The 16,328-nt window shown below is 35.9% G+C and overlaps 1 protein-coding gene across 1 annotated transcript in view; it reads left to right on the top strand.

The window, feature by feature from the left end:
* ADGRV1 (adhesion G protein-coupled receptor V1) overlaps positions 1-16,328 on the top strand; it is a 444,163-nt gene that overhangs the window by 103,807 nt on the left and 324,028 nt on the right. The window contains exons 51-58 of the mRNA XM_059695089.1: positions 2,343-2,565; positions 2,888-3,092; positions 6,134-6,280; positions 9,136-9,391; positions 11,013-11,215; positions 12,138-12,314; positions 12,664-12,846; positions 14,093-14,272. Coding sequence (XP_059551072.1) covers positions 2,343-2,565; positions 2,888-3,092; positions 6,134-6,280; positions 9,136-9,391; positions 11,013-11,215; positions 12,138-12,314; positions 12,664-12,846; positions 14,093-14,272 — 1,574 coding nt within the window. The remainder of the gene's footprint in view (positions 1-2,342; positions 2,566-2,887; positions 3,093-6,133; positions 6,281-9,135; positions 9,392-11,012; positions 11,216-12,137; positions 12,315-12,663; positions 12,847-14,092; positions 14,273-16,328) is intronic.

Below are 16,328 nucleotides of genomic sequence, written 5' to 3'. Positions count from 1 at the left end.
TCTCTTCTCTTTGCTCTGGAACTTGGCTCGCTCCCGAGGACACAGCTTCTCAGGAAGCTCTTCCTGGCTGCTCCATCTTTTACTGGTTTCTTCTTATATTCCCAGGTCTCTAAATGGTTAGGAATGCTTGCTCTAGCACTTAGTCCTGGAACCTCTCTTTACACTCATTCCTTAAGTAATCTCATCCATTTGCTTACATGTGGGATACTTTTAAATTTTTTATAGTTTTGCTAAATGGAAGATAATTCTGTAATCAGTACTGTTAAAATCCTCTTCCCAAACAGACTCAAAGACACAGAGAGCATACTGGTGGTTGCCAAAGGGAAGGGGAATTGGGGGACTAGGTGGAAGAGTTGAAGGGATAAATAACTACAAATTGGTAGTTACAAATTAGTCATGGGTAAGTGAAGTACAGCATAGGGACTATAGTTAATAATATTGTGATAACTATATATGGTGCCAGGTGGAAATATGTACTGGAAACATCAGGGGGAACCCTTTAGAGCAGTGATGGCGAATCTTTTGAGCTCGGCATGTCAGCATTTTGAAAAACCCTAACTTAACTCTGGTGTCACATATAGAAATTTTTTGATATTTGCAACCATAGTAAAACAAAGATTTATATTTTTTATATTTATTTTATATATTTAAATGCCATTTAACAAAGAAAAATCAACCAAAAAAATGAGTTTGCGTGTCACCTCTGACACGTGTATCATAGGTTCGCCATCACTGCTTTAGAGCATATGATAACCATTATGCTGTACACTTGAAGCCAATACAAAGTAAACTGTAATTGAAACAAAAACGGATAAAAAATATCCTCTTCCCCCAGTAGAGATTTTTTTCTTTCCCTCATACATTCCTGGCCCAATTTCATGATCCTGAACAGTACAAATGCCTATTTTCTGAGAAAACACTCTCTGCATACATATGTTCAGATTTAAGCCTACACTTCCTACTCTAAATGTCTGATTACCTATTTGCTGCCTTGTAATACTAATCAGATTGAGAGGACGTGAATAGGAGTCTATCTCCCAGGGTTGGATGCATCATTAGTGATGATCAAAAAACTTTAGTTCATGATTTTGCTTGAGACTGTAGAATCAGTTAAACTTGAGAGGAGTTGAGATCCATCTGAGGAGTTTGCCTTTTACTGAATGTATCCAGTTTTACAAAGCTTTATGGAAAATATATGATCATTTTGAAAATACAAACTTATTAGTAACTACTTTTTTAATCTTTACGTTTTATGCAACACTTACTAAATTGCAGTAGTAAATTTTTTCCCCATATATAAAAATAATCAGTAGTTCTCAATACTTAAGAATATGGGATTTAAGAGTGGGTATGGGGTTTTCCTTTTTATCGTATGGGTAAAAATTTTGGAAGAGACTCATGGTTTCTGGTTCTATATGCTATTTTAATACCCAGTCTTATTTGATATTTGTATGTTCCAGTGTGTTTCAATGAGTACTGGAATTTATGCATGTTTCTTGGCGGTTTCTTTCTTTTCCCCTGTTTTAAGCCTGAAGATTTTTTTAGTGTTGTGTATAGTGTAGTAAGTACCCTTTCCTCCTAATGTCATTAAATACAAGTATGTGCTATTGCTTTTAATTATGAAAAGCATGGTTTTCCAATAACATTTCAAAAAGCATTGACAGAACATATTCTAAGATTTTGAATTTGCTCATATTCTTTGGTTTAATTAACCACCTTTACGAATTTATTAAGTAAACGTAATTAAAATGAAGAATTAATTAAAATTGAAAAACTATATAGAAAACAATATTATTAAACATATTTTAAGATCAACCTTATAGATTATGTATTAAAATTATAAATATGAATGCTATGTAGTCACATATAAAAAACTATGCTATATATATACTATAAACATGGTATTACCCTTTTTAATTAATAATTTTTTATATTTAGACTGTAACTGTGCCAATTATGAATTCATATGAATCATGACTGGAAGGAAAATAGAAAAATAAACCATTTAGTGGTAGGATTATGGGTATTTTTTACTTTCAAAAGTATCCTAGCATGCTATTCAATAAATAAATATTGAGATGAATACGAACAAATCCAAAATCCATTTGGCTTGTACCATTCAAGATCACTTTTTAAGTGGGTTGTGGTTACATTGTCAGGCTTGCTGCATCTTTCCATAGCACTTAACAATTATTATTTGCATTCAGTTATTTTAGAGATTGAATTGTGTATTACTTCAGAAATCAAAATGGCACTTTTGAGAGTTGGAGAGATTTTGCCGTGGCACGTATGTGAGGTGACTTTATATTGGACTCTAGTTGCCTTTCCTTTCCTTCCTGCAGGGCACATACTTCTCATTGGCCACACTGTGTCTGCTCTCTATGGCTGGAATTCAGAGCTGAATCAATTCTCTTTTATTCTGGAAGCACCTTCTGCTCAAGATGCAGCTTCGGTCACAGTCAAGTCCCTTAATTCAAGCAAGGATTTAATTGCTCTAGTGGGAGCCACCCACTCACACATATATGAGCTGGCCTATGTTTCGAGCCAGTCTGACTTTATGCCTAGGTAGGTTGAACATTTTATGCTGTCTTTATACTCACCATAATTTTATATGATACCTAATTTCTAAGTCTTTATCCAATGACTGAAAAATGTATGATATATCAGCTATTTATAAACCAGACATTTGGTTGTTATCCAGATTTCTAATATTTATTCTACCAAGTTAGTAGTATATGAACACTTCAGATTAAAATTTTACTTATGAAATGTGATTTTTCCAAACTTTGAATATCAATCAATGTTCTAAGAGTTTTATGAGCAATGTACTGTGTATATGTCTTTAATTTGTTGTAGCTGACTGACTGTATACATTCTTCCATGTCAGTTCAGGTGAACTGATATTTGAACCTGGTGTCAGAGAAGCTATAATCGCAGTAAATATTCTCGATGATACAGTTCCAGAGGAGGAAGAATCTTTCAGAGTTCAGCTTAAAAATCCTAAAGGAGGAGCAGAGATTGGTATTAATGGTTATGTAAAAATCACTATTCTGTCTAATGATGATGCCTATGGAGTTGTTGGATTTGCTCAGGTAATGATCCAAAGATCTCACACTTAGAATTCAGAACGATGTATTCACTGCATTTATATATGAGTTATCAGCACTAGCGAGTCGTACTTGAGTATTTTAAGCCTCTCTTCTTTCCCTTTGCCTGCTTCACCCCCTACTGTGCATTCTAAGCTCAGTTCTACTGCTGCCTTGCAATTTAGTCTTACACACTGGACCCCCTGGGTCCATTTGTTCTAAACTTTATTGTTTGTACTGATTCCTTTTATAAGATTGAATTTGAAATGTTACCAGTTGGCCTTGGCCCAGGAGTTTGAATTTGCTGTTACCCATGTTTCCAGAAAACAGTCATGTAGATCCCAATCACTGTGTCTGGTCACACACATTACTTATAAATATTTTACTGTCCTATTATGCCTTTGTTATTTCTGTGGGGGTGAAGGGAGGAAGAGGAGGAGGAGGAGGATGAGAAGGAGAAAGATGAGGAGGAGGAGGAGGAGGAGGAGAGAAAGAGAGGGAGAAGTTTGTAACTCTGTATGCATTGTACACATGGAGATGCTTTCTCCTGAGGAAAGGGATTATGCATGAGGACAAAGGCCTGGAGGAGAGAGGAAGTGAGTTACACACATATCTGGGGGAAAACGATCAGGACAGGGAGAAACCATCAGCAAGTGGAGTGGCCCTGAAGGGAGGCCTTGCCTCTTAGGAGCAGCAGGGGACTCACGGTGGCTGATCTGTGTGCTGAGGCAGCTGAGATCCAGGTGAGTCAGGACTCCCCACCAGCACTCACAGGCTCAGTGACTTGCAAGGAGAACTCATAGCACTGATTTGTTACACAAAATCAGCTAAGGGAAAAGGCTCATGGGATAAAGTCCAGAGAAAACTAGGTACCAGTTTCCCAGTGTTCTCTTCCAGTGGAATCACGGGGAACGCATTCCCCCAGCATCGAGTTAAGTTATGACAACACGTGAGAAGTGTTGTCAACCAGCAAAGCTCATTAGAGACTCATTGCTCAGGATTTTAATTGGGGTCTGATCATGTAGGCACCCTCTACCTGGCATGTGAACTTCCAGATTCCCAGAAAAAGAAACCACATTGTGTATTCAAACAGGTCAAGCAAATGGAACTCATTGTCAGTTCTGGGAATGGTGGGAACCCTCCTGAAATTCAAGTTCCCAGACACCAGCCAAGGGCCAATCTTGCAGGCAGGCCTTTCAAAGGATTGCAGTAAGGCCTGCTATGTTGGCTGTGTCCTGCACGAGTGCCTTAGTGTCATATAAATTTGACCTCTGAGGGAAATTGAGAGCTTTCGAAGGGTCAGAGTAAAAGAGCAACATGATCTGACATGCATTTTAAAAGGACACCCACGCCATAGGATCAAAACTAGATTGTAAATGGGCAAAAACAGATATAGACCAGTCAGGAGACTATTGAAGTAATCCAGCAGCAAACGATAGTGTGGAAGCAGGAGTTTGCCTTTCACCAAGGTATGGACCACTGTAGGAGAAGAGGTTTCAGGGATAAGATGAGGAGTTTTTGACCCACTAATGTCCTGAGTTAATTGCTTGCAAGGGTTGTAGGATCACCCGGTTACCCAGCCTAGCCCATTCTGAACTCAGGGTGGGTCAGCTCCCTCTGAGGCAGCTCTGCCCCACAGAAATACACTGTGAGCCAGATATGTAATTTTGAGTTTTCTTATAGTCACATAAAAAGGGAAAAGAAAAGGTGAAGTTAGTTTTAATATATTTTATTTAAACTAGTACATTTGAAATATTATAATTTCAACATAAAATTATTGATGAAATATTTTACATCCTTTTTTTCATATTTTATCTTCAAATTCAGTGTGCATTTTACTTACACACTCGTCATATTTCTAATGCTCATTGGCCACCTGCTGCCAGAGCATTGTCTTTTGTGAACAAATTATATGCGTATGTTAAAATCACAGCATTTTCTGCAGAAATGTTTGATTGCCTTGAGCAAGATTTTATTACTGTGTAACATCTGTAACATTGTGTTAAAATGCTGTGTAAACTATCGCTATGAGATAGGATATCTATTCAAGTTAGCATTCTAAATAGAGCCTTTAAGAAATGAATGGGGGCATCTCTTTTCAGATTATCATAGTAAAAAGGCAAGAAATATTTTACTGAAAAGATTTTTTAAAGTCTTTATACTCCATATTTTTGCTGTATTGCCTGTAGAGAAACCAGGATATTGTCAAGAAGGGATTCTTTGGAATATTAATTTTGAGGAAACAGTCATTAAATGGTTGGCAAGAGATGTTGCAAGTGTCAGACAAGGAATGTTATAGTCACACAGAGATAGAACTAAGTTTGCAACAAAGGAAAGAGGCTAGAGAAGTATAGATGAAAGGAAGAGAGTATGGCATTCTAACACAAGGGAAATGATATTTCTGGCAGGAAAAATAGTCTTAAGACTATGAGCTAAGGATGAAACATCAATGGAAACAAGACAGCCTATAGAAACATTTCAAAGAATATAAATTTAAGGGTAAGAGACATTTGTAAGTGATCAGAAAGGGCTCCCTGATTCTCATGACATCGTTACATTTTGGTGGGATTTTGGAGACCATGTAGATTAAACACTTATTTTACAAATAGAAAACAAAGACCTAGAGGGATTACAAAGGTCACAAGGAAGAAGCCTTCCTTCTCCTAACTCTCATGTCCTCTCTGTTCTACAAACTGTTTTACATTCTGTGTATAACACTTTCAAAAAAGTATATTGTTTCTGATTATAAAAAGAAGATATGTTCATTGGAGAAAACTTGAAAAATATAGAAACCAGGAAACAAAAATAAATATAATCCTAAAAAACTAACATTTTTGTTTATTTTAACTTAATCTTTTACTTTTTCAAACGTGTGTGTTTTAAAATAAATTCATAGTCATCCGATATTATGTTTCTTTAACTATTGTTTTTCACTTAATATATCATGTTGCTTCATGCTGTGAAGTTCGCAAATGTATGGTAGCATGAAATAAAAGTTTACTTAAGTAATTTCAAATAACCTTGGTGATTTCCTATATATTTTTCAGAATTCATTATATAAGCAAGTGGAAGAAATGGAGCAAGATAGCCTACTAACCTTGAATGTTGAGCGCTTAAAAGGAACTTATGGTCGTATAACTATAGCATGGGAAGCTGACGGAAGTATTAGTGATATATTTCCTATCTCAGGAGTGGTATGTAATTTATAAAATTGTAGGACAGTCACTTTTAAATTATGGTTACTATTTTTCTTATTATTCAATACATTTAGCTTATTTTATTATTCCTTACATTTCTAAGGAAAAACATAGTAGTTGCTACATTTATAAAAACAACACCCATTGTCTAAAAAACAAAATTATTTTTTTCACCTCCATGATCCATTACATTTGATTTTTTAAAACAGATAATTTTCCAAAAGAAGTAATCAAAAGACATATTCCTCATTGCTCTTTAAATAGATTTAAGATCGTAAGATAGGTTTATGATCACAATTGGTAAATTACTTATTTTGGAAGTATGACTCTACATGAAAATGTCTAGTTGTGCCTAAAAGAAGGTTATTTTTATTTTTTTTAATTTATTTTTTTATTAAGGTATTACATATGTGTCCTTATCCCACCATAACCCCCCTGACCTCCCCAACTCATGCCCTCACCCCCTGTTGTCTGTGTCCATTGGTTAGGCTTATATGCATGCATACAAGTCCTTTGGTTGATCTTTCCCCCTTACCCCCACCCTCCCCTACCTTCCCTCTGGGGTTTGACAGTCTGACTGATGCTGCTCTGTCTCTGGATCTGTTTTTGTTAATTAGTTTATGTTGTTCATTATATTCCATAAATGAGTGAGATCATGTGATATTTGTCTCTCTAACTGGCTTATTTCACTTAGCATAATGCTCTCCAGATCCATAAATTATGGTTACTGTTGATGCATGGCACCAAATCCTGCCTTAGGGATGAAGTGTTAGATTGTATCCCTCTCTAGTCACCATAGATTATTGTTGTGATTATTGTGTTTTTTTTTTTTCTATAATACCAAAATATCTGTAAAAAAAAGTCATCCCTTTTGAAGTTCATTATATTGGTTGGGCAAATTTTGGATGTATTACATTATCGGAAAGATAAACCCAAGCAAATTTGGGATTGGAATGGAAATGTGATTTCAAGTTTTGGGAGCAGTAAGCAGGGAAGAAATTTCTGTAAAATAGAAGTACGAAAAAGTAGACCAGAGATGTTTAGCAATATAGGTGAGTTTTCTGTAAATAGAATCTGAGATGGAAGGTTTCAGTTTATTGGGAAGATACACGTATAAACAAGTGAGGAAGATAAGAATGTGCAGAGGGAGAAGTTGATCCACAGATGACTGTTGAGCCTCTGAGGGAGTTCTGGAGCAAAGCTAGTCCTTTGGAGTTGTTTCCTTCTGGGTCAAGGAGCTGAGATGTTGCACCCCTATTTTAGTTGTCCTCGACCTTCAGTCGGCCTCTGGATGGGTCATAATCTTGGGTGGAACAGTTGCTGCAGCCAGGGCAGTTCCCAGTGAGAAATGCAGAAGCTGTTATTCCCTCTGGGGGATGGGTGCATCAGCCCCAAGCAGGTATCTGAGCAGAGGATCACATCTACTATTGGAAGATCATATGAAATTGGGGCACAGGTTCAAAAATGGACTCAGAATGGGCTAAAGATGTAGAGGACTCACAAAGGGAGGGCTCAAGGAGCTGTTAGTTCCTAATTGGAAAATGGGTTGTCTCCTTGTCTTGGGTTTCATAGGCTAATTTATGTATTTTGCCTAGATGCTTCTCTGAAGAGTTCTCTTAACAGATGTATATTATGGTCCATCATTTCCAGGTTCTGTATCATTTGAAAGGTGATTAGAGCTTCAGTTCTTAAAAATAACCTGGCAAACATCATTGCATTGAATATTTACTTTAAGTTGCAAGCTACAAAAACTTGGAGTTGTATCTCTCAAGTTCTCTTCTCTGAATTATATTTCTCCAATTAATATGTATTATATAAACATGATTAAAATTTTAATGCATGATGGTATCTTAAATGTAGACTATATTTTGAAAGAATTAATTATTTTACCCAAAGGCCAGTAAACACTTTCTGTAAAGGGCTTGATAGTAAATATTTTAGGTGTTGAGGGCTATAAGGCCTCTTTCCCAGCTTTGCCTTCGGAGCACTCTAGCAGCTATAGACAATATGTAATTGAATGAGCGTGTGTTCTAATAAAGCTTCATTTACAAAACGTGGATTTGGCCAAAGGGCAGTAGTTTTCTGACTCCTGGTTTTATTAATGAAGCTGTTGAATTTATATCCTCAAGTGCCATCTCAAGGTGGAGAGATGAATGCCAGCAAAATAGGCCTATAATACTAGCTTGCATAATTGTAGTTTTTAGCCATATTGCTGGAGAATAAGGCATGAGATGAGGAACAATGATAAATGACATTCAAGAAGCAGACAGAAGACATTCAAGAAGCAGACAGAAGCCCTATTGGAAAGAACTTGATTCCACTTAGCAAACTCGGATTTCACTCTTCAGACAATGGAGACACCAAAGGGGAAGAGAGATGCTCTGATTTGTATCTCTGCCTATTCTTTGTTCTCCACCTCTGTTTTGATTTATAAATTGTTAAATGACACATCTAATCAGAGTTTACCCAAGGGAAATAGCAATTATAGCCAAAATTTTGTAGAGAAGAGTATTTAAACCATATGCCGTTTTCTTAATGTTTATAGATTTCTCTATATGGTATCTAGGACTTAGATTCCCACAGAAAGACTATGTACTCGATATTTTAATAGAAAGTAGGCTTCAGGATATAATAATTTGGCTACCGTTTTATTAGGTTAAGTTTTAGTAATGGTTTATTTTTTTCTTAATCTTTCACTTTTTATATGAAAGACATTTGATTTGTAGATATGTTGCTTAAATATCTCTTGTTATTTAAGTTGTGGCCAATATAAAACAAATCTAACCTCTCTTATTCTTGCTGCACAGTGATAATGAAAAAATAGGTAAACTTTTCTTTGTTTAAAATTTTAGATTTCATTTTCTGAAGGCCAGGCACTGTCTACAATCACCCTGACCATTCTTGCTGATGATGTACCAGAGTTATCAGAGATTGTGACCATAACACTCACCCGCATTAGCACAGAAGGGGTTGAGGACCCATCGAAAGGTGCTGCTATTGATCAGAAAAGAAGCAAGTCTGTGATAACCACTCTGCCCAGTGACTCACCCTATGGCTTGGTGGGCTGGCATGCTGAGTCTCTCTTTGTTAGGGTAGCAGAGCCCAAAGGTAAATCTTGTTAAATCTTTTTCAGGTTCTAGTAAGTTTTATTGGATAATTTAACTGCAATATTTACTAGAAATGTACATTTCTCTTTTTATGTGATATTTTTTAATTTGACATGTCTTAATCCTTTTTACTTTTTTGTTTATAATTATTGAATTTTATGATCATGCAAACGTTCAAAAATACCTTTACTATTTTGAGACTATTATTATAACAGAAATCTTAATAAATCATAGTAAATCATTACAGCAAAGAGGATTGGTTTTTATTTTACTTTCTCTTTTTCATCCTTTATTTATCTGTCCTCTTTCCTCACTCAGATGTCCTCTCTAGATTTTCAAGTTACCAGGAACAAGGAGCAACACAGAGAAATGCATATGGTACTGCAGGTGTTAATTGCTAAATCTAAAGCAATGATTAGAATAATATTTTCTCTGAAGTAATCAGTCTCTATTTCCTTTGAGCTTAGTGCTGAAATCTGCCTAAGTAACTCTCCATATCAGTGGATAAATGGATTTTTGTAGATAAAGGTCATTTGGCTTATTTAAATAAAAAGTTATATATACTATATAATATGTATGTATGTTACATATGCTATGTAAAGTTTCTAAAAGTTTCCAATAGGAACATGGGCATCTCTCCATGTCCTACCATTTCAGTAGTTGATGAGAAAAATGCCATGTAATTATGCATCTGGGCCTTTATATTTCTGTATATATGGGACAGAAGCAATAGGTTTAAAATAAAATAACCTGTTCATTTATTTATTTAACAAATATTTTTAAAGCATCAAGTAAGTTCCAGAAATTGTGCTGTGTGTTCTGGAAGCAAAGACATGGTATTTGGTTATTAGAAATGCACAGACCAGTAAGGAAGATTGACACACAGTTTTTTCTTTATTTATATGGCAAATTAAATTTTTAAAAATCTAAAAAATTAAATAAAAAATAGGTGCTATGGAATACTTTGAGCCTTGTGATAGGTATCTCACTATAAAAGCAAAATTGTTCTAAAGAGTAGTTACTAAATGATGACTTTGGTATTTATTCATTTTTGAAGAATCTTCTTAGCATTTGTAATTAGTACCTCTGGTCAACCTGCATGTATGCACTTCTCTAAAGATTTTCAGGCCCTAGCCAGTTTGGGTCAGTGGCTCGAGCATCAGCATGAGGACTGAAGGGTTCTGGGTTCGATTTTGGTCAAGGGCGCATGCCCGGGTAGGGAGCATGCAAATGGCAGCCTATCAACAATTCTCTCTCATCATTGATGTTTCTCTCTCTCTCTCTCTTCCTCTCTGAAAGCAATAAAAATATATTTAAAAAAAAGATTTTCACCAATTTCTGTTAAAGTTCATGAAATGGGCAGCATAGAGTATGCTAGAAAAGCAGCAGGGAGGGCTTAGAACTGGGATACGTTGCTTGCAGTGTATGGGGAATCTCAGCACAACTTTGGGAATAGGTGAGCACAGCACAAAATACTCCTTGGGGGTGTACATTGTCTTTGTTTTGTCTCCCTTTCCTTAACTGCCTAAAAGGGGTAGTGCAGAACGTTCCACCCTAAGTGCCTGGAATAGCATTGACAGTACATAGAAAATCTTATGTACTTGAGTCATGTCTGTCCACAGAGAATATCACCACTCTTCAGTTACAAATTGTTCGAGATAAAGGACTACGCGGAGACATTGCCATTCACTTGATAGCTAAACCCAATTTCTTACTGCCCGCCAATAATCAAGCTACAGAGAATGAAGATTATGTGCTACAAGAAACAATAATAATAATGAAAGAAAATATAAAAGAAACTTATGTCAAAGTTAACATTTTACCGGTGAGTCTAGGCTGTAGTTAATAGGATTATATGTCTGATTGGATGCATTTGTTGGTTGGTTAATGGTAAATGAATGAATAAAATCAATCTGGTTATTTTTATTGTTAAATTGATAGGGCAATATTTTCATTGAATGATACAATTAGTTGAATTAAGATTAGTTTTCAGATGGTTTAGATCTGGTTTTAGTGCTATGCTCTGTCTCTTTCTTATGTGTGTATATCTGTAATGAAACTGAAATTGATTAATAGTGTTACCAATAATATTACATAATTAAATACTGTATTTTTATGTTAGAATACTACATGTAATATTAACTATATTTTATATTGTTAAATAAATATGATATAACATTAGTGTTACTAATAATGGTATTGACGGTATTAGATAATAGTGGTTTCTGGGGAAGACATGGGAAAGATGTGAAGTCTGGGGCAAAGCAAAAGTTCCTTCACTTTTCACTATGTATTCTTTTTATCTTTTTAAATTGTTTATTACCTATTGAATAATAAAGTAAAAGTCTTTAAAACAATTTATTAAAATGAGGGATTATGTCTAGATTTATAAATCTAAGGCTTTTACTTTTAAGGTGTATGTAGTATTTACCAGTTTGTCCTACACTTGGGGGAGGGATATATATATATATATATATTTTTTTCAAATAATTCTAAAAATCCAATATATTCAATACAATATATTCAAAATTATTTTACTTGCTAATAAGTATGAGGCGTCTATTATTTCCTAAGCTTGAATATTTCCAAACATTCTGATATTGTCAATGGGAATGTGTTAAAATATTGGAAGAAATTATTTTGGAAAGTGTGATACAGCTACTCATTCCAAATATCCAAAGCATGTTCAATATATTTAAAAAAATAAGGCACCCTCTCTGTCCCCTCACTTCCCTGTTCACCTCCAGGATGATGCTCCTGAGTTGGAGGAAGGATTCATTGTCAACATCACCAAGGTGTACCTGGTGAACTCTGACTTCTCTGCAGGACGGCCACGTGTTCGGAGACCCGGGATGGAAATAGTTGAGATAATGATAGAAGAAAATAATGATCCCAGAGGAATCTTTAAGTTTCATGTTACCAGAGTGAGATGAACTTTCATACATTTATTGTGATATGGCCGTTTGCACCTTCCAATTTGGCCAGTGTCATATTTTCTGCAAAATAAGTGGCTTTGCTTGAAGATATTCATAAACATCTGTCTTTATCTTATAGATTAATTCTTAGTTCTCTTTGAGCTAGACCCAAGGGATAAATAAATTTATTCATCCTACATTTAAATCTAAGAGTTCTAAATGAATATATATAGAAACTGTGTATTTCTACTTTGAAGAGTAAACATAGCCATTCTAAGTATAAATAATAAATTTAGAAAGTTATGCCTTCTGAGAGTTACTTTTGTCTTCCATTTTAACTTATATCCTTTACTTAAAGGATGCTGTTGGAGTGATCACTGCCTATGAGGTACCTCCACCCCTGAACATTCTTCGAGTTCCTGTAGTCCGGCTGGCTGGAAGCTTTGGGGCAGTGGATGTTTATTGGAAAGCAACACTGGACAGTGCTGGCCTGGAAGACTTTAAGCCATCTCATGGGATTCTTAAATTTGCAGAGAGACAAGTATGCTAGTTATGAACATATTAGCATTTTTCTGGTTGTACTTCAAACATTTTATAGACATCCATTAAATGATTGTGCAATAGTGGTTGCTAAATGAATTATACTCTGAATTCTGTCAAGCCAAACAGAAATACTGTTAGTTAGTATATAATTAATTAATGGACATAGGAAGAGAAATAGAGAGAGAAAGAGAAACGTAGATATGAGAGAGAAACATCGGTTGGTTGCCTCCTGTATGGGGATCGAATGCACAACCTAGGTATGTGCCCTGACCTGAAATCGAACCCTCCAACTTTTGGTGTACTAGATGATGCTCCAGCCTACTGAGCCACATTGATCATGGCTAGCTGGGATATTTTTTATCACGAAAAGTGAAATCACCATCTGGACTAAGTTTTACTTATAAGTTATTAAAACTTTCAAGATAGACCCAGAAAAATGAACAAAATCCTGATCATGAATATTTAAGAACAAAGATTTAGGTTTTCTTCCTGCCTTTTTTATTTTCCTACATTCTAAGAATAGTATTTGGAACTAATGGGATTTATTCTAATTGCAAAACACAATGATAATTTCTATGGTACCATTTTATATCATGTAAGGTTAATACTTAGTATACTAAAATTTATGTTTGTGCAATGGTCGTTAGAGCCAACATGTTATTTTAAATGTTTTTGTTCAAGAATAAGGCTTCATTGCTCTGGCCAGTGTAGCTAAGTGGATAGAATGTTGCTTGTGCATCTAAGGGTCATGAGTTTGATTCCCAGTCAAGGGCACATACCTGGGTTGTAGGTTCTATCCCTGGCTCTGGTCGGGGTGTGTGGAAGACAACCAATCAATATGTCTCTTTCACATTGATGTTTCTCTCTCTCCGTCCTTTTCACTCTCTCTCAAGAATCAATGGAAAAAATATCCTTGGGTGAGGATTAACAAAAAAATAAAATAAGGAATAAGGTCTCATTATTTTTGTATCTATAATTACTATATTATATATATGATTTCCTATATCTTGAACATAATTACCTATACATTTCTTTGAACTACAATAAATGTATGACTTTAAAATGCTATTATGAACATGACAGGCAAATAATCCTGCATTTTTATTTTGCACTATGTTTTTAAATTTTAACTAAAAAATAAACTATATGTTCAAAAATTGATATTACATTATGTACCCTTCCCTCTATCTCTCCTTTCTTCTTCCTCTTTCTCTCTCTTTTCCTTCTTTCCTTTTCTTTTGTAGGTTACTGCCATGATAGAAATAACCATAATTGATGATGCTGAATTTGAACTCATGGAGACTTTTAGTATTTCCTTAATCAGGGTGACTGGAGGTGGCAGACTTGGTGACGATGTTGTAGTAACTGTTGTAATTCCACAAAATGATTCTCCATTTGGAGTATTTGGATTTGAAGAAAAGACTGTAAGTGAAATACACTGGGGGAGGGGCTTCTCCTAGGCTAATTTTTTCTGTGTAATTTTTAGTAGAAAGGTGTCTAATTTTTTTTTTTTTAAAACCTCTTCAGAACCCTTCACTTGTGAGTCTCTTTTCAAGGGTCTTTTGAGTTGGCTGTTGAATTAGGGGCCAATCATCCAATCTATGCAGTTTGATAGTAATGATAATTCTTACTTCAGGCAGTTATAAAGGGAACCAGATTCCTACTTATTAAGTGTAATAAACCAAGATGTGCTTTCCCCCCATACATTTGTTCTCTTCCTGCCCTGCTGGCAGACCAGCATCCTGATCACAAGGCCTGATTCTGTCATGGATCTGGTGTTCCACCGAAGATGGATTTAGATGGGGAGGTGTTTATATTACCCTGCCTTCTGGTACTCTTGCTTGACTTATATTGAACAAAAACCCACAGTCACCCCATGCATTTCTCTATATTTCTTCTCTTTCTTCCCTCTTACTTCTCATTGGCTGTCTACTTCTGAGATCTGGAGAAGGTAGCCCAATTATTTTTGGTTCAACCATTGAGAGAGAAAAAATGCTTAACCACTCATTTGTGCAGCCAGGTTTAATGACTAGTGCTAAATTATCCCTACATCTTAAATATAAAATAAAGGACCATAAAACAATATTGTAATTACTACATGATGATTATGTAATAATTGTTATGACTTTATCTTTCAAAGAAAGCTCTAAAATGAAATAATAAAAATATTTAGATAATTCTGGGGTACAGAATAACTTTTTATATCCATATGTCATTGTCACAGGTAGTCAGCAATACACCATCGATCATTTATGTAATAACAAATTGCTCTAATGTTCATGCCATTATTGCTCTGAAGAGGCAGGGCTAGTCCTATAACTTGCCTATCAGTGTTGTATGTTCCAGATGCTCCAAATTTTAAAGATACCATAATAATTGTCTAATGATTTAACAACTGAAATTTCAGCTTTTAAGAAATGGAAACCATAAGAGGGACACCATACTTGCATTGCAATAGCCTAATGAGACTCTTTCCTGGAAAGGAATAAGCAGAGTTAAGGGTGTGTAAGGAGTTGTAGATTCACAAGAATAGCTGTGAATGTCTCCAGGCAACATAAAAGGTCTAGGGAAATACAAAAATGTATAAAGACGACAGTAAAAGTATCCATAATATTACTACCCTGAGATAAACATCACTAATATTTTGTTGTAGTTCCACCTAGGCTTTCTTTCTATCTGTATGTGCAAAGAAATATTTTAATACACATGAATGTATAATTTAATTTTTATAAAATGTCTCTGTTAGCTTCTCAAGTTAGATAAAAGGTTCAGGACTTAATAGTCAAACCTCCAATTGGTGAAACCTTATAAAATGCTTTTGCTATTAACTTTGTCACACACTTTTTGGACTTCCATACTGGATGGTGTATTTACAAACTCCTCTCATTGTTAGGGAAAATGAAGAGTTATATTACTATTAATAAATAATTTTTGTTTATTAATTTTATCTTAACTAGTTTAGTGCACCCTTGGTCCGAGATCTTATAGCTTATTGCAATAACCTCCAATTTCCAATTTGTCTTATAGTCTAACTAGAGGCCCAGTGCACGAAATTCATGCATAGGGTGGGAGGGTGTCGCTCAACCTGGCCTGTACCCTTTCCAATCTGGGACATCCCTCTCACAATCTGGGACTGCTGGCTCCTAACCACTCACCTGCCTGCCTGCCTGATTGCCCCTAACTGATTCTGCCTGCCAGCCTGATTGCCCCCTAACCGCTCCCCTGCTGGCCTGATTGCCCACAACTACCCTTCTCTGCTGGCCTGATTGCCCCCAACTGCCCTCCCCTGCCAGCTTGATCACCCCCAACTGCCCTCCCATGCCAGCCTGATCGCCCACAACTGCCCTCCCCTGCCGTGACCTGCCTCCTCCATGCAAGGCAGCGGAGATGCTGGGACCGGCCTCCTCCATGCCGTGCAGAGCCACGGGACCCCCAGGTCTCACGATGCAGAGCGGCCACTGGTCCCCGCCTCCACTGTGC

This window comes from Myotis daubentonii, chromosome 4, assembly GCF_963259705.1.
Source record: "Myotis daubentonii chromosome 4, mMyoDau2.1, whole genome shotgun sequence".
NCBI lineage: Eukaryota > Metazoa > Chordata > Mammalia > Chiroptera > Vespertilionidae > Myotis > Myotis daubentonii.
This window is presented reverse-complemented; position numbering and strand designations above follow the sequence as displayed.